The 17,854-nt window shown below is 49.5% G+C and overlaps 1 protein-coding gene across 2 annotated transcripts in view; it reads right to left on the reverse strand.

Annotated features, from left to right (window-relative positions):
* Window positions 1-17,854, reverse strand: part of LOC116979729 (ILK associated serine/threonine phosphatase) — a 54,429-nt gene that overhangs the window by 20,298 nt on the left and 16,277 nt on the right. For both annotated transcript variants that reach the window (XM_033031466.1, XM_033031467.1), the window contains 2 exons: window positions 15,911-15,998; window positions 5,447-5,568 (listed from right to left, as the gene is read on the reverse strand). In XM_033031466.1, coding sequence (XP_032887357.1) covers window positions 5,447-5,568; window positions 15,911-15,998 — 210 coding nt within the window. The remainder of the gene's footprint in view (window positions 1-5,446; window positions 5,569-15,910; window positions 15,999-17,854) is intronic.

The following is a 17,854-nucleotide window of genomic DNA, read 5'->3' on the forward strand; positions in this document are numbered from 1 at the left end:
CTCCTCTCCCTCACACCTCTCTCCCCCTTCCCCACCCATCTCTCCTCCCCCTCTCCTCACCCCTCTCCCTCTCCTACCACTCCTCCTCCCACCCCCACCCCCACCCCACTTCCCTCTCTACCCCACCCCCTTCCCTCTCTCCCCCCGCCCCCTTTCCCCTACCCCTCTGTCCCTCTTCCACCACTCCCCCTACCCCTCCCTCCCCACTTCCATTTCTCTCCCCCTAACCCCACCCCTCTCCTACCCCTCTCCTCCCCTCCCCCCCCACCCCTTCCCCTCTGTCCCTCTTCCGCCACCCCCCACCCCTCTCATCCTCCCTCCCTCCCCACTCTTCCACTTCTCTCCCCCCCTCCCACTCTCCCTCCACTCTTCCCCCACCCCCACCCTCCACAATCTTCCCCCTCCCTCCCCTACCCCCTCTCCTCCCTCCCCTACCCCCTCCCTCCTGCCCTCCCTCCCTCTCCTCACCCCTCTCCCTCTCCTCCTCCCACCCGCATCCCTCTCTCCCCACCCCCCTTCTCCCTCCCCACTCTTCCCCCTCCCTCCACACTTCCCCATCTCCCTCCTCCTCTCCCCCTCCCACCCCCATCCCTCTCTCCCTCTCCCCCCTTCCCAGCCGCACCCCCTTCCCTCTCTCCCCCACCCCCCTCCCCCCACCCCCTTCCGTCCCCATCCCCTTCCCTCTCTCCCCCACCCCTTCCCCCTCCCCACTCTTCCCCCTCCATCCACTCTTCCCCCTACCCCATCTCCCTCCTCGCCTCCCTCCCCCCCACACCTCTCTCCCCCTCCCCTCTCTCCTCCCCTCCCCCACCCCTCTCTCCTCACCCCTCCCCCTCTCCTCACCCCTCCCCCTCTCCTCACCCCTCTCCCTCTCCTCACCCCTCTCCCTCTCCTCACCCCTCTCCCTCTCCTCCCCCTCCTCCTCCCACCCCATCCCTCCCTCCACCACCCCCCTTCCCTCTCTACCCCACCCCCTGTCCCCTCTTCCACCGCTCCCCCCCTACCCCTTTCCCCCTCCCTCCCCACTCTTCCACCTCTCCCCCCCTCCCCCTCCCTCCCTCCCTCCCCCTTCCCTCTCTACCCCACCCCCTGTCCTCTCTCCCCCCACCCCCTTCCCCCTACCCCTCTGCCCCTCTTCCACCGCCCCCCTACCCCTCTCCCCCTCCCTCCCCACTCTTCCACTTCTCTCCCCCCCTCCCCCTCTCCCCCTCCCTCCCCACTCTTCCACTTCTCTCCCCCCCTCCCCTCCCACTCTTTCCCCTCTCTCCCCCATCCCTCTCCCTCCACAATCTTCCCCCTCCCTCCCCTACCCCATCTCCCTCCTCACTCTTCCCCCTCTCCCTCCTCCCTCCCCTCCATCCTCCCCTCCCTCTCTCCCCCATCCTCTTTCCCCCCTCCCCCCACCCTCTCTCACCCCCTCCCGCACCCCTCTCCTCCTCCCTTTTCCCCTCTCTCCTCACCCCTCTCCCTCCTCCCCTCCCACCCCCCTCTCCCCCCACCTCTCCCCAGTACCCATCTCTGCCTCTTCCACCACTCCCCCTACCCCTCTTCCGCACTCTTACCCATCCCCCTCCCTCACCACTATTTCCCCGCCCCCCTACCACTCTCCCCCTCCCTCCACACTCTTTCCCCTCTCTCCCCTTCCCCCACCCCTCTCTCCCCCTCCCCACCCCACTCTCCTCCTCCCCTTCCCCCCTCTCTCCATCTCCCTCTCTCCTCACCCGTCTCCCTCCTCCCCTCCCACCCCCTCTGACCCCCTCTCCCACCCCTCTTCACCCCATCTCCCCCCCACCCCCTTCCCCTCTCTCTTGCACCACTCCCCGCTACCCCTCTCCCACCCCCCTAACATTCTCCCCCCTTCCTGCCCTCCCCGCTCTCCTCCCACTCCCCTCCCCCTCCCCATCCCCCTCTCTCTCCCCCTTCCCCGCTCTCCTCTCCCTCCCAAATCTCTCCCGTTTTCTCCTCCCCCTCTTCTCACCCTCCCCTCTCCCCACCCCGTCTCCCTCTCTCCCCCTCCCCCCACCTGTGTGTTTGGGGGGTGGTTAGTGTGAGTGTGATGCCGCAGCCCCCCCCCCCCCCCCCCCCCACCGCAAACGCGCATTGTGGAAACAGACCCAACGGGTCTGCATTTGGTCTAGTATATTACTAAAAGTCTGTCTGTCTCTGTCTGTCTTTGTCTGTCTGTCTGTCTGTCTGTCTGTCTGTCTGTCTGTCTGTCTGTCTGTCTGTCTGTCTGTCTGTCTGTCTGTCTGTCTGTCTGTCTATCTATCTATCCCTACGCCAAAACGGTACACGGTAACACAAAAATATTTGCACCACCTTACTCACCTTTGTCTCGTGGTCGTTCCGATAAAGTTTATTTCGCATTGATGTTATATTTCACAAGTTATTCATAATTTTTAAGTTTAAAAATTCAAGTTTAAGAAGAATTTAACAGCTAAATCCTTGCAGGCCCAGTTTGCAATCGAGCAGCACTCAGTCCCACTGTTTTTTGCTCAACAGGAGAGGGAAGGGGAAATTACATTCTTTTTTTTAAAGCCCTTGAAGCAAGAGGGGGAGACAATGCTGGGGATACGCCCCTGCACTGTTATTTGGGGGCTATGGGCGAGTGCTGGAATATGGGGGAATGGGTGAGTGGTTGAATATTGCGTTGAAGAATGGGTTGCATTGGGGGACCAGGCCCCCCATGTGACAGGGACTCAATGGGTCCCACTTCGCCTAGTATATATTAGATACAGGAGTGGAAGGCAACCTCACATCCATTACACAGCTACATCTCTTCACCAGATAAAAGCTGTCCAGGGTCTGACCTCCCCAGAGGAGCATGGGTGAAGCTTAACAGATTTCGTACTGGAGTTGGGAGTTTCAATGCCAGCATGTGGAGATGGGACGACAACATGGCTGCTCAACACCCGGCTTGGGATCTAAGTATTCCTTTGGTTTATGTTTCATTCGCAAGAAGAAGTAGAAGAAGACAGAGGTTAGTGAGCACAGGACCAAGCAGGTCCTGGTGTAAATGACAGAAGTTTGGCCTAAATACTGAAAACACTGGAAACACTCAGGCCAGGCACGGTCTTTGATCCGAACTACCAATTCTACTTCTCTTGGCATAGATTGCACCTAACCTGCTGATTGTTTCAACATTTTTTGTGTATACTTTAGACATCCAGCATCTGTTCCTAATGTTGGGGGAGTCCAGAACCAGGGGTCACAGTTTAAGAATAAAGGGTAAGGCATTTAGAACGGAGATGAGGAAACACTTTTTCACACAGAGAGTTGTGAGTCTGTGGAATTCTCTGCCTCAGAGGGCGGTGGAGGCCTATTCTCTGGATACTTTCAAGAGAGAGCTTGATAGGGCTCTTAAAGATAGTGGAGTCAGGGGATATGGGGAGAAGGCATGAAGACTGATTGTGGATGATCAGCCATGATCACATTGAATGGTGGTGCTGGCTCGAAGGGCCGAATGGCCTACTCCTGCACCTATTGTCTATTGTAATGATTTGATTTTCACTGTTTGTATCTTGTTGAAAATGGGAGATTAGGAAGTCGGCATGGTGGCGCAGCTACAGAGTTGCTGCCTTACAGTGCCGGAGACCCATGTTTGATCCTGACTACTGGTGCTCGTCTGTACAGAGTTTGTACGTTCTCCCCGTGACCTGCGTGGGATTTCTTGCGATCTCCGGTATCCTCCCACACTACAAAGACGTAGTGACTTGGTAAAATTGTAAATTGTCCCTCGTGTGCAGGAGAGAGGCATAAAGGCATAGCGATTTGGACTTCAGAAGATGAACTGACCAGGGAGGAAAGGAATGTAATGGTTTTGGTTTCAATGATGAGAAGGGCATTAAAGGTGAAGACATGAGCATGACTGATTAAGATTTAGAGCTGCATAAACATCGGCATCTCCAGAAACCAGGCCCAAAATTAACCAGGGAAAGTTGAAAGTGGAGATGCAGTCATTGGGGAAAGCTATCCCTAGGACCAGATACAGAAAGAAGCAATGTCAGGGAAGGACATAGAGTAGTGTGCAGAACTGGGCCTGGTCTGTGCTTGAGGGAATGAAGCATTAATGTTGATACAATGGCACTGATAGTATCTCAGTGAACTGTCAACTGGGTCCTATGTCAGAGCTCAATGACTCCCAAAATGGTAAAGATTTAGTAAGCAAACAGGGACACGAGTTGCCTTTTTTAGGATTTATTTTAATTTTATTTATGACTTAATTGGTAGTAAATGGTTTCTAAGTTTTTAAACTTTCTTTATTGTTTAAATGTATTTTAGTTCATTTTTGATTTTAAACATTTTTAAATACACCAAGTATCCAATTAGAAATAATTAAATTGAATGGCAACATTCACAGCTGGCATGATGCCCAACTCACCCTGTGGTTTGAAGACCAAGCCTCCACTCAATCACCGTTAGACAGACTCTGGGATAGTTGTGGGCATAGTTGTAACACTGGGGTAAGGTGACGTGGAGAAGATTCATTAGTATAGACACAAAAAGCTGGAGTAACTCAGTGGGACAGGCAGCATCTCTGGAGAGAAGGAATGGGTGATGTTTCTGGTCGAAACCCTTCTTCAATCTGTGTCTATCTATGGTTTAAACCAGCATCTGCAGTTCCTTCCTAGAGATTCATCAGTTTGACAGAATTCAGTTCTACGTAAATCTTTGCCAGTTCTTCATGATTTGAAATGGAATGCAAACTTGTGGAATAAGATGATCAAAGATGGAGTTAAACAGAAAATCTTTACACTTTTAACATAGCACGGAATACTTAAAAGACAGACTAACCATTGTGGGGTATTTGTCATAGCTCCAGACAACATTCCCTCACCCCTTCAAGAGTAGAAATATCTCCAGGATTACCCTCCTGAAAGTTGAGTGCCAGCCGGTTCCATCATTTATCACGGAAATTTATAACAGCTCAAATGATAAATCATTTTAACCCAATACATATTTACTCTCCGTTACCACGTTACTGATAAATATAAATGCTAATTCAAATTCATGAATAAGACCTTATCTTAAAATAAAAGTCAGTGAATTAATATTAATTCACATTAATCTTGGAATGAGAACAAGACCACTCCAACTCTCAAACCCATCCCCATTTACATCAACCACTACATCCTTACAGTGATGGTGACGGTAGCTCAGAACACTACACACAAATTTAGCACTATTCGGTCTACCATCTCCAAAACTAAACATTTCAGTAGAATAAACATGTTTTTGCACTGGGTAAGAGCATTCAGGACAATCTACATCATGGATGCAGGAACATATACTTTACACTAATCTAGCAAGATGGGCTTGATGAGCACGAGGCAGATCCCAAGAACCATCTTCCATTCTTTGTACAACAAATATTTTATTTAATCTTAATTTAATCTGACAATTGCCCATCTTTTATTCAGAAATGTCTATAGAAATAATGTCTCACCTTACTGTCCCTCCTGCTTTCTGGATTCTCATTCTTTCTTCATATTGGGTTGGATTATGTTCTTTCACTAATGGCACAGATGTCAGTTTCCCACTCGTCTCATTGAATCGACACAGAATAGCCTGAAAATGGGCAAGGGTTAATTCTACCTCCAATAAATGGTTATATACTGTTCACCTCATTGCACTCCGACTGGCCATTCATTGACACCCCAAGATTGTACACTGCCGAACTTAACACCAAAGAAAGCACGTCCTTCATGCTAAGATTTGTACCCACTAAACCAGTGAAATCATAATTCCCAAATCCAAAATTGTACATAAATTAATCCACATTGAGCAAGACAAGATGCACGCTGATGTATAAAAAGCATTACTTTGTTTTCACCAATAAAAACATGGAAATTACAAATTCCCTCATACTTGATCATTAATATTCAATATTTTAGATCATCATCCCACAGGTTAGGGAAATAGAAGCAAATTCTTTGCTTGCATACCCAAGGTATGCAAATAGTTGCCCATAAAGGGCGCTTACAAAGTACCCCCGCACTATGTCCTCTTTTGTTCTTCCTCCTCCCTCATTGTGGTCCCCCCACGCCGGGTCCTCCTTTGTTCCTTCCCTCGGCAGCTGCGTCCTCATTTCCACATGGTCTGTTCTCGTCCGTCGGTCCGTGCCCCCTATCGACCGCCACACCGACCTCCCCACTATCACTACTGAGTCCTCTCCAGATGCCTCCATGGCGCCAACCCAGGCCCCAGCGGTATGGTTCCGTCGACTCACGGTGCGCGGGCTCCGACCCACGGGGGCTCCGGCCTCGGCTACTCCTTTGCTCGGCGGGATTTTAGAGATACAGTGACTCCCGCATATTAACACTATCTTATACACACTCTAGGGACAATTTACATTTATAGAAATCCAATTAACCTACAACTTTGTATGTTTTTGGAGTGTGAGAGGAAACCGAAGATCTCGGAGAAAACCCATGCAGTCATGGGGAGCATATACAAACTCCGTACAGACAGTGCCTGTAGTTGGGATCGAACCTGTCTCTGGCGCTGAAAGCGCTGTAAGGCAGCAACTCTACTGCTGCACCACCGTGCCGCCTGTGGCACAGTTGCAATGGGCAAAACTGGAAGCTTTATTCTATCTGTTTTGGGATTCTTTAGTAGAACAAAGCAGAAGGGTTCTCTAAAGGCACTTTGATTATCTTTTGAATTGAATTGAATTGAATTGAATACCTTTATTGTCATTCAGACCTTACGGTCTGAACGAAATTTCGTGCCTGCAGTCATACATACAATCATACAATAATAAACAACAATAAACACAAATTAACATCCACCACAGTGTATCCTCCAAGCACCTCCTCACTGTGGTGCAGGCAAAAATCTTAGGGTTACTGTCTCTTCCCTCCTCTTCTCCCTCTGCGCTGAGGCGATTCCTCACCGGGCGATGGCACAACAGTCCCGCGGCGCACCGAACCCCGCAAACGGGCCGGTTCAAACACCGTGGCCCGGGGGTGGTTGAAGCTGCCGCCCTCCAGTCCAGCACACGCAGCCGCTGGCCCGCGGCTGAACCCCGGACTCAGGTCACCGCCACCAGAACGCCGTCCCAGCCAACGGAGCACCGTTCCAGCCCCGAGCCGGATCGCCCTCATGTGAGTACCGTTCTCCCTCGGGCTGGGCCACTCCGACGGGAGTGCCGTTCTCCCTTGGGCTGGGCCACTCCGACGGGAGTGCCGTTCTCCCTCAGGCTGGGCCACTCCGACGGGAGTGCCGTTCTCCCTCGGGCTGGGCCACTCCGACGGGAGTGCCGTTCTCCCTCGAGTTGGGCCACTCCAACGGGAGTGCCGTTCTCCCTCGGGCTGGGCCACTCCGACGGGAGCGCCGTTCTCCCTTGGGCTGGGCCACTCCGACGGGAGCGCCGTTCTCCCTTGGGCTGGGCCACTCCGACGGGAGTGCCGTTCTCCCTCGGGCTGGGCCACTCCGACGGGAGCGCGGTTCTCCCTTGGGCTGGGCCACTCCGACGGGCCACAGCCCCTCACGGGAGAGTCTCTCAGCCCCTCGCCAGGCCGCTCTCACGAGAGCGCAGTTCCAGCCCCGGGCTGGGCCACCCTCACGGGAGCGAGCTCAGGGCGAGTCCTGTCAGCTGCCTCCAGAGTCCCGAGGTCGCCAGCTCCGCCATTAGGCCTCAGCGTAGACGGAGGCAGAGAAGGGGGATACGACAAAAAGGTCGTATTCCCCCGAAGGGAGAAACAGCAAGCCCCGTTTCACCCCCCACCCCCCCCCCCCCACATAAACACAACCTAAAAACCAAAAACGTAACTAGACAAAACGAAAAAAACAACACAAAAAAGTAAAAGACAAACGGACTGCAGGCGAGCCGCAGCCGTTCCCAGCGCCACCACTTCCGGTGCTTCCACTGAGCTAAACATGCTGCTGGGAGCATATTCTGAGCAATTACCCTTGGTATCTACTCTATACTGCACTTATTCTGAATGGTTTGATTTTTTCTTTTGCATTATACAGGGAGCAATACTCTCAATCTAACACTCATTTTACCTGCTACGTATGAGAGACAATAAACAGGCACCTTTCTATGCTTTAACCTGCTGGTAATGTCTGAAAGTACAATGTACATCAGCTATTAGTTGACGCTTTCAAAAATGTAGGCCCCTCTCGGTCATGACTGACCATGGGTGATGCATCCTAGTTGTTGGCTGCTTGCTCCAAACCTCGGCTAGAGCAACAGGTAATGTGTGGTCGGATGCAAGCCTGGGCGATGTCATATGGAGGACAGGCTGTTGCTCATGCAGCACGTCCCCCCTCTCCATGTCGCTGATCGATCCAAAGGAACAGTAGGGCTGTTAAAGTTTGACACCAGCGCCGTCGCAGGAGCTGCCAGAGCGAGGTTGCAGACAACGACGAACTGCCTTAGGGGCTCCGACTCCAGATTTTTCTTGAGGTTTACTCCTGGAGCCTTTTCCATGACTGGATATGGCCACAAGGCAGTGGAGGTTTTAAATCAGAGTTTTCCCTCTCCTAGATGGACTTCCTTCCCTGGCTGACGAGCCGCATCTGCCCGTGACTCGTGGGGGCAGGAGTATCTACCTTCCCGTGCAGGTCTATAGCACCTGCCCACTTTCAAGAATAAGGAGCTGAAATCAAAACCCAGCTGACTTCAAAGTTCCAATTTTCATTGGCTCAGATTTTCTCTAGTGAAAATTGCTGCTGAGATTCTTCTGAATATAATCTTGTCAGATTTGGAAGGCTAATCGACTTTCTCAGTTCCTGATTGCAAGCTCAAGGCCCCGACTGGTGGCAGGGCATCAGCCAACGTAAAGGAAGCATGGAGCGGACAGCAAACTGTTCCTGACAACCACTCATGTGCATCAATGCACACTTCTCAGTTTTGCCAGCTTTCAAACATGCCAATGTTTTTCAATATATTTGATATTCAGAAACAATAAATAAAATGATCAAAAAAAATCAACTAAAACGGCATTACTTGCAAATATTAACACCTCCTCCACTGCACAAACAAATAATTAAAAAATTAAGCAACTTATCTTTTACTCCCATATGAATACACAGGAACCCTGGAGCGCATAGACCAGTTGTAAAATTGCAGCGATGTTCAGCTAGGAAGTGTCTGCCACAGGCTTGCCAATTATATATGGGGCTTCTATGTTTACGATTAGGTCATGGAGTTTACTCAGAAAATCATGAAATTTACTTAGGAAGCAGCCAAGCCAGACCCTGCACATCCCCCGAAGACCAGTGAGAAGGGAGCCGGCGACGACGGATATGAGGAGCAAGGCCGGTAGGAGAATGAACAGGAGTTTGGCCTTCCGTGCCCTCAGGTTGGCTGTTGGAAACACCTTGAGGCACAAAGGTGGACGGGTGAGGAGAGGAATTTTCATTCGCTGGACAATCCAGACATCCAAGGAAGGTGACGGACGGAGGCCCTGCAGCATCCTGGGGCTCACCTGGACCGAGTGCTGCACATAAGACTTAGAGCGCGAACTGGACTTTGAAAATGGAGCCAAAACATGGCGCCTCTTGCCTGCGGTCTCAGTGGACTATTTCTGTACACTTTGCTAATAGGGATTGTGTTTAGGTATGGAAATACTTTACTGGACTGTATGCAAGGAAATAATTTCACAGTGAACCATTGGAAACCAACCAGTAGCATAAATATCACAAGAGTGGCCTGCAGAATAAACCATGTTAATATATATTTTTAAACTCACTGCAATTCAGACAACTAACAAAGAAGCTGCTGTCATACTGCTAGTCACCAGAGATAACATTGGGCCAGGCAGGCGTTGATGCATTGAAACTATTCGAGCCATTTTATCTCCAAGCATTTGCTATGATAAGTTGTGTTGCGTACTGGATTATAGATAGATCATAAAACTTTCAACTATGTATTTAAATTAGGGATTCTTAAAACCCTTAAGATTAAACTCCATGCCCTTTGCATCTCAGTGATAGCCGAAATAAAAATCAGAAAATGCTGGATGTACTTAGCAGATCAGGCAACATCTGTAGAGAAAGGAACATCAACAAATATCCTTTCATTAGAAAAAGTTACGAATAAAACAAGTTTAAGGATGCAGAGAAAAGATGGAACGGGAGTAAATATGTAAGATGCGTCTAAAGGTGAAAAAGAATGATGAAAATGCTAACAAATAAAGAATAATATTTGATTCTTTTGAGTCCAGAAAGGATGAACACTTACTAGAAATACTGGAACGGAAGGTGGCTTTGTCAGAACAGTTGCTATGTTGTGAGAAGGTAAGCAAGATAGCTATGATCCATGGATACCAATCACAGGATTACTCTCAGAAAAGGAATGGAAAAGCCAAAAGGGAAGGGGAAAAAAAAGTCAGAAATTAATTTTGTGGAAGCAAAGAAAGGATGGAAATTAGCAGCAACATTGATTGGATTTTGTGCACAGTCAAAAAGGATGACTGAGGCGACTATAATAGAACTAGAACAAAAGATGCACTTAATCATGAAAAAGGCGTGTGAAGAACATATATGGGTTCTCACAAAAACTCCTTTTATTTGGAAGGGTGTGGAAAGATGGTCAAAATAAGGGCAAGTTCAGCCAGATCATGGAGGCTGGTGGTGGATCACCATCGCCTCTCCAGAGCTTAAAGGTAACAAAATGCTTTGTGGAGGATACAAGAGGATTGGAAACTATGGATAACATGGAAAACATTCCGAATCATAAACTGTTTCTTCTAACTATAATAGGATTGGCAGGAATGATCAGAGGATCCTCGTAAAGACAAAATTCCGCCCTCACATCAGGATATTTCACAATATTTGTTATAAATGTGGTATATTCAGAACAGATTGCAAAACAGAGCATTTATGGAATTGACGAGCCATTACTACTTCACTGGCTCCAAACCCAAATCAATAAAGAGGAGAAGGCGCTGCAACAGACATACCTAAAAAGCGGTATGAACATTGACTTCTCCAATTTCAGGTAGTCCTTGCTTTCTCCCTCCTTCCCCCCCCCTTCCCAGCTCTCCAACAGCCCACTGTCTCCGCCTCTTCCTTTCTTCTTCCCGCCCCCCGCCCCCACATCAGTCTGAAGAAGGGTCTCGACCGGAAACGTCACCTATTCCTTTGCCCCATAAATGCTGCTTCATCCGCTGAGTTTCTCCAGCATTTTTGTCTACCTAACAATGAAATAACAGCCCAACAAAGCTACATAACAGGGTTGCAAGAGGACTAATAAGCAAACACATGTAATAGAGAGAGCTATACAATGGCAAAACTCTACATTGAGATCAATGCTCTGCAGCCCTGTCACATCCAGACACAAATGGAGATGGCAGATAAAATACTAATAGCAGGAGGTGCCTAAGAGAATCTTCAACATCAACCATCACAGGTGCCAAAGATAAATTGAAGCACATATAAGTCTTTAGCCAAAATTGCTGAGTGAACAAGTTCAAGTTCAAGTTCAAGTTAGTTTATTGTCATGTGTCCCTGTATAGGACAATGAAATTCTTGCTTTGCTTAAGCACACAGAAAATAGTAGGCATTTACTACAAAACAGATAAATGTGTCCATATACCATGATATAAATATATACACACATGAATAAATAAACTGATAGTGCAAATAACAGAAAGTGGTTGGTAATAATCAGAGTTTTGTCCGAGCCAGGTTTAATAGCCTGATGGCTGAGGGGAAGTAACTATTCCTGAACCTGGTTGTTGCAGTCTTCAGGCTCCTGTACCTTCTACCTGAAGGTAGCAGGGAGATGAGTGTGTGGCCAGGATGGTGTGGGTCTTTCATGATACTGCCAGCCTTTTTGAGGCAGCGACTGCGATAGATCCCCTTGATGGAAGGAAGGTCAGAGCCGATGATGGACTGGGCAGTGTTTACTACTTTTTGTAGTCTTTTCCTTTCCAGGGCGCTCAAATTGCCGAACCAAGCCACGATGCAACCTAAAGCAATTTCGCGAGCTCCCGCAGCTGCGGGAATCCAGGACTTTAAACTTTCCCACACTGGCTGTGGAACTCCCGACCCGACTGCGGATCACAGGTACTGTGCCTTGAAACCCCGGGATGACCCCCAGAGCCGACGGGCTGGATCTCCCAGCAACAACGGAGCTGCAGTTGCCGACTTTGAGGGAACCCCTGTTCGTTACGGAGCTGGAGCTGCCGTCTGTGAGGGAATCCCCGTTCCAGCGCAGGTCCGCAGAAACAGCAGGTACAGCAAGAACAGCACCTGGAAACAAAGGGGAAGCCTCCATTGTGTCCGGAAACGTGGCCGTCGGGCAGGACTTCAGGTCAGAATGAAGCGCAGGGGCCTCCGGCCCCCTCTCCCTACTATCCTACTGGCTAATGTACAGTCCCTTGAAAACAAAGTGGAGGACTTAAGGGCAAGACTGCTTTATCAAAGGGAGCTGAGGGAATGCTCTGTGTTCTGTTTCACAGAGACATGGCTCACCCCCAGCTCCCCAGACTCAGCGGTCCAGCCTGAAGGGTTCTCCATCCACCGCATGGACCGTACCCTGGCATCTGGGAAAGGGAGAGGAGGGGGCGTCTGCCTCATGGTCAACTCTGCGTGGTGTTCCGACGTGGCAGTCCTGTCCAACTCATGCTCTCCACACCTCGAACATCTGGCGGTGAAGTGCCGTCCCTTCTACCTCCCGAGAGAATTCACCTCCGTTATCCTGACCGCGGTCTACATCCCACCCCAGGCAGACGTCCGTCTGGCACTGGAGGAGCTGCAGGCCGTGGTCAACAAACACCAGACGTCTTACCCCGAGGCATTTACCACCATTGCTGGGGACTTCAATAAGGCGAACCTCAAGAAATCACTCCCCAACTTCCACCAACATGTCTCCTGCTGCACCAGAGGACCAAACACCCTCGACCACTGCTACACCACCATCAAGAATGCCTATCGTTCTATCCCTCGCCCTCACTTCGGTAAATCCGACCATACCGCGGTGCTGCTTCTTCCTGCCTACAAGCAGCAATTAAAGAGCGCACCCCCAGAAGTGAGGACAGCACAGAGCTGGTCGGGGGGGGCAGAAGAACAACTCCAGGACTGTTTGGAGTCTGTAGACTGGGCAATGTTCAAGGACTCGTCAACGGACTTGAACGAATACGCCACAGTCGTTACAGACTTCATAAAGAAATGTGTGGAGGACTGCATCCCTACAAAAACCTTCCGAGTGTTTCCCAATCAGAAACCTTGGATGAACTTTGAGATCCGCACTCTCCTGAAGTCCAGACACAGGGCATTCACCTCCGATGATACAGTGGCCTACATGAAGACCAGATACGACCTTGGTAAGGCCATCAGAAAGGCCAAAAGGGACTTCTGCTCCAAACTGGAGGACGAGACAGATGTTCGGCAGCTGTGGCAGGGTCTGAATGCAATCACCTCCTACAAGGCAAAACCAGGAGGCAGCTCGAATGCCGGTGTAACATCACTCCCTGACGAGCTCAATGCATTTTACGCACGCTTTGACAGGGAGAATACTGATGTGCCTTCCCGATCCCCCATTCGCTGCGATGGCATTTCAGTCTCAGTCACAGAGGCCGATGTCAGGAAATCCTTCAGAGGGGTGAACCCCCGAAAAGCACCTGGTCCTGATGGTATACCCGGCCGTGTTCTAAAAACCTGTGCGGACCAACTGGCGGGAGTTTTTACGGACATTTTCAATCTCTCACTTCTGAGGTCTGAGGTCCCCACCTGCTTTAAAATTAACTTTAGGTTCATCTTGTAGTTCATACCATTACATAAGTCAGTCTTCAACAAATGTTTAATTCACACCACATAGAATTAAGAAATAGCTGGTAACTATAAACAGTAAATACCAGCCATGGGACCAGAAAGCAGTGTTGAAGTTCCAAGCTCCAACACTGTTTTTGTCTCCAGCTACTCCGCAGCAATGTAGAAAACTGTCCAGATTTTTCATCTGCACAAAAAAAGTGGAATAAGGGCTTTCACGTACCATATCTCTAGTTTCTCTCTCCCCTGACCTTCAGTCTGAAGATGGGTCTCGAACCAAAGCATAACCCATTCCTTCTCTTTTGAGAGATGCTGCCTGTCCCGCTGAGTTACACCAGTATTTTGTGTTTATCTTTGGTGTAAACCAGCATCTGCAGTTCATTCCAACACCTGTTTGTGGATGGTTCAATATCCGGAAGGTTGGACCATCTGAATAGCAGGATACGTCATTCAGCCTGCGGTTCCTGGACTACAACACAGCGTTTGTCACTATCATCCCCTCTAAACTCATCACCAAACACCAAGATTCGGGCCTCTGCACCTCCATTTGCAACTGAATCCATGAATTCCATCTCATTGACCATCAACAGGTGTACCTCAAGGCTGCATGCTTAGCCCCTTGTACTCTGCTCTTTAATACCCATGACTGTGACTCCAATGCCATCTAAAAATTTGCTGATGACACTACTGTGGTTGGCCCAATCACTGATGACGAGTCAGCATGTAGAAGAGACACCTAGTTAAGTGGTACCACAAGAACAACCTCTTGCTCGTGGATGATCGATGGTCGGCATGGACTCGGTGGACCAAAAACCTATTTGCATACTGTATCTTTCAATTCAATCAATGACCAAGGAACATCAGTTTGAAGAAGGGTCCTGACTCGAAACACCACCTATTCATGTTCTCCAGAGATGCTGTGTGACCTGCTGAGTTACTCCAGTACTTCTGTCTGTTTTTGTAAATCTGCAATTCCTTTTCTCTTCAAGGAACTAATTGTTCACAACACAAAGGGTAAGCCGGGAGACCACAAACACGTTGTTACCACGGGGGTACCAAGATAACTTGGCATTTGGTTCCTTGGTTTTTGAGAGACATTAATGATTTGAACCCACATGTATGGGACTCGATAAGGAAGCCTGCAGTTAATACAAAAATTGGTAAGATGAGTGACACTGAGAAGGAAACTTTTCACTGCAGGATAGCATAAATGGTTTGATGTAATATAAAAATTGAAAATGGTGGAAACACTCAGGTCCGGCAGCATTGGGTGAAAGAGTTAAAGTTTCAGGTCTCAGACCCTTTGTCAAAACTGGAAAAGAGAGAAAACAAACTAGTTTCACTCGCAGATAAATTAGGAGAGGCTTGGTAGAGTAATATCGTCAAAAACTGTGGCTGTTAGAGGAATATTATGTTTTTTGGTCACGCTCTGGCACCATCTGGTATTGAAGGAGTGCCACCAGCAAGGCAACTGCGGTTGAAGGTGGTTACTTCTCAAGGGCAATATGGACCAAGTGGAAATATTTCAAGCAGTATATCTTCAACACTATGCATTCTAATTTGGCTTAATAATCTCTGGTATGGCACCTCAAAGATCTTTCTGGTCAACATAGTTACATAGATTCTGCTACTTGCAAACCTCAAAAATTCAAAGATATGTCAAATGCAATTTGCCTTTCATAAACCCATGCTGATTATTACTTTTTAAGTGCCTGGGGCCACTTTATTAATAGTAAATTTCAGCATAATTTCTGTTGAAAATCAAAACCTGCAGTAGCTGAAAAATAAAGGTGAAAGTGCTGGAAATACTCAGTGGGTCAGTTAGTGAGTGTGGAAAGAAAAACTGAATTAACATACCAGTCACAGACCATTTGTCAGAATCTCTCATATAAGCTGCTCTATTAAAATAATACACTCGGTAAAAGCTCCCCTCTGCCCCAGTTTTTGATCAACATTAACAGGTAAAGCAGATGTGCAAAACAGCATGTCCCTTATCAGTTTTTTCCATTAAAAAGATTCAGAATTGGGGTGGGGTGAAAGAGAACCATGTGAAATTGAATAAGGAAAGATGAGGAAACAGAAAAACAAATAAGCTGTAAAGGGACAAGCAAATACCAGGCATATTTCAATGATCATGTGGTCAACATGTTGCAACAGGTCACTGTTATTAGACAGAAATTCCTACCCTGCTATCACCAAGATTCGCAACGAATATATCTTTGTCCACCAGCAGAACACAAGTGGCGGTGGTTCCATCTTTCCAAGCAGGTTTCCTGCAGAAAGAGAAGACACATATTGCCTGTTAGTTCATGGACCCGTGTATGTAGACAGTTTATTATTGCAGAGTTTTTGCTTGCCCCATCCCTACCTCTCCTCCAGCTCATTAAGCATATGCTGTTAAAAAAGACACAAAGTGTTGGAGTAACCTAAGGGTGGCACAATGGCACAGGTGGCTGATCTGCTGCCTCACAGCACCAGATTCCCGAGCTCAATCCTGACCTCGGCTGCTGTCTATGTGAAGTTGCACATATGACCGTCTGGGTTTCCATCAGGTGCTTTGCTTTCTCCCATATTTCAAAGATGCATGGGTTTGTAGATTAATTGCCTCTCGTGTAGGGAGTGGATAAGAAAGTGCAATAACATAAAACTATTGTGAACGGGTGATTGATGGTCAGTGTGGACTCGGTGAGCCAAAGGGTCTGTTTCAATGCTGTATCTCTAAACTAAAGTATCTCTAAACTGAGTGGGTCCTGCGATAAATAAAGTGCCATCATATCGTCAGGCAGCATCTCTGGAGAACATGGATAGGTGACATCTTAGGTCAAGACTTCTTTAGACTGGCTGTGGGTGGGGAGAATAGAAAGAAAGCAGAAAGAGAGGCAGAACAATGCCAGGTGAGTGATAGGTGGATATAGGTTGGGGGGGTGGGGTGGGGGGTGTTGAAAGGCAGATAGTTGGACAAAGGGCCAGAGATAAAAAGACAAAAGTATCTGATAAATGAAAACAATAGTCCATACCGCCACATGAGAGGCATGGTCCCCCAACGCAATCCGTCCCCCCAACGCAATATTGCACCACTCACGCATAACCCCAAACTGCGCAGACAGCTCATTTCCCCTCATCCCCCAGCCCTCCGTCCCTCTCCTCTTTCCCCTCACCTCTTCCCTCAATCCCTCCCTCACCTCTCCCTCCCTCTCCCCTCCCTCCATAACTCCTCTCCCCTCCATACCTGCTCCTATCCCTCTATCCCCCACTCCTCACCTCCCCCTTTCCCCCCCACTATTCCTTATGAACTCCCCCACTGCCCTGCTCTCCCTCTATTACCCACTCCCTGCCTCCCACACTCCTCTCCCTCTATTCCCCCTCCTCCCCCCCTCTTCTCTTGATAACTCTTGAAATATAACAGCAATTTAAACGTTAAAGATAAGATTTATTCAGTCCATTCTTTCTTGTTGCGTCTCTTGTTGCGTTCTGCAGCCGGGGGTGGGGGACGGCTTCAGGCGGGGGCTGTCGTGGGCCGGTCGGGGGAGCATCATGCAGCAGGGGGAGGGGGATGGCTTCAGGCGGGGGTTGCCGGTGGGGTGGGATGGGGAGGGAAGGTCCTGCAGCCGGGGAGGGGGACGGCTCGGGGCGGGATCTGGCGGTGGCCATTGGGGGAGAGCAACCTGCAGTCGGGGGAGGGCTTCAAGCGGTGGCCGATGGGGGGGGCTAGTACGGGTGTTGTGGTCCGAAGAGACTGGCTTCCGGTGGGCTAGTACGGATATTGTGGGCCGAATGGACTTTTCTTGGACTACTGCAGGTGTTGTGGGCCAGAGGGACTGGTTTCCGGGGGCTACTAGGACCGTGGGCTGAATGTACTTTTATTGGGCTAGTATGGGTGTTGTCGACCGAATGGACTGCAGCTGGGGACGGGGTTGGCTTCAGGCAGGGGCCGGCAGGGAGTGTCCTGCAGCCGGTGGAGGGGGACGGCATCAGGCATTCTGCTGGGGCCTGTCGGGGGCCGGTGGTGGGGGTGGGGGAAACACTGCCGTGGCCTACCGCTTCCCTGGCCTTCCGCTGTCATCCCCTGCCGTGGCCTATCGCTGTCGTGGCCTGTAGCTGCCGTGGCCTACCGCTGTCACTCCCCACC

This window comes from Amblyraja radiata, chromosome 13 (genome assembly GCF_010909765.2).
Source record: "Amblyraja radiata isolate CabotCenter1 chromosome 13, sAmbRad1.1.pri, whole genome shotgun sequence".
In the NCBI taxonomy this organism is placed as follows: Eukaryota; Metazoa; Chordata; class Chondrichthyes; order Rajiformes; family Rajidae; genus Amblyraja; species Amblyraja radiata.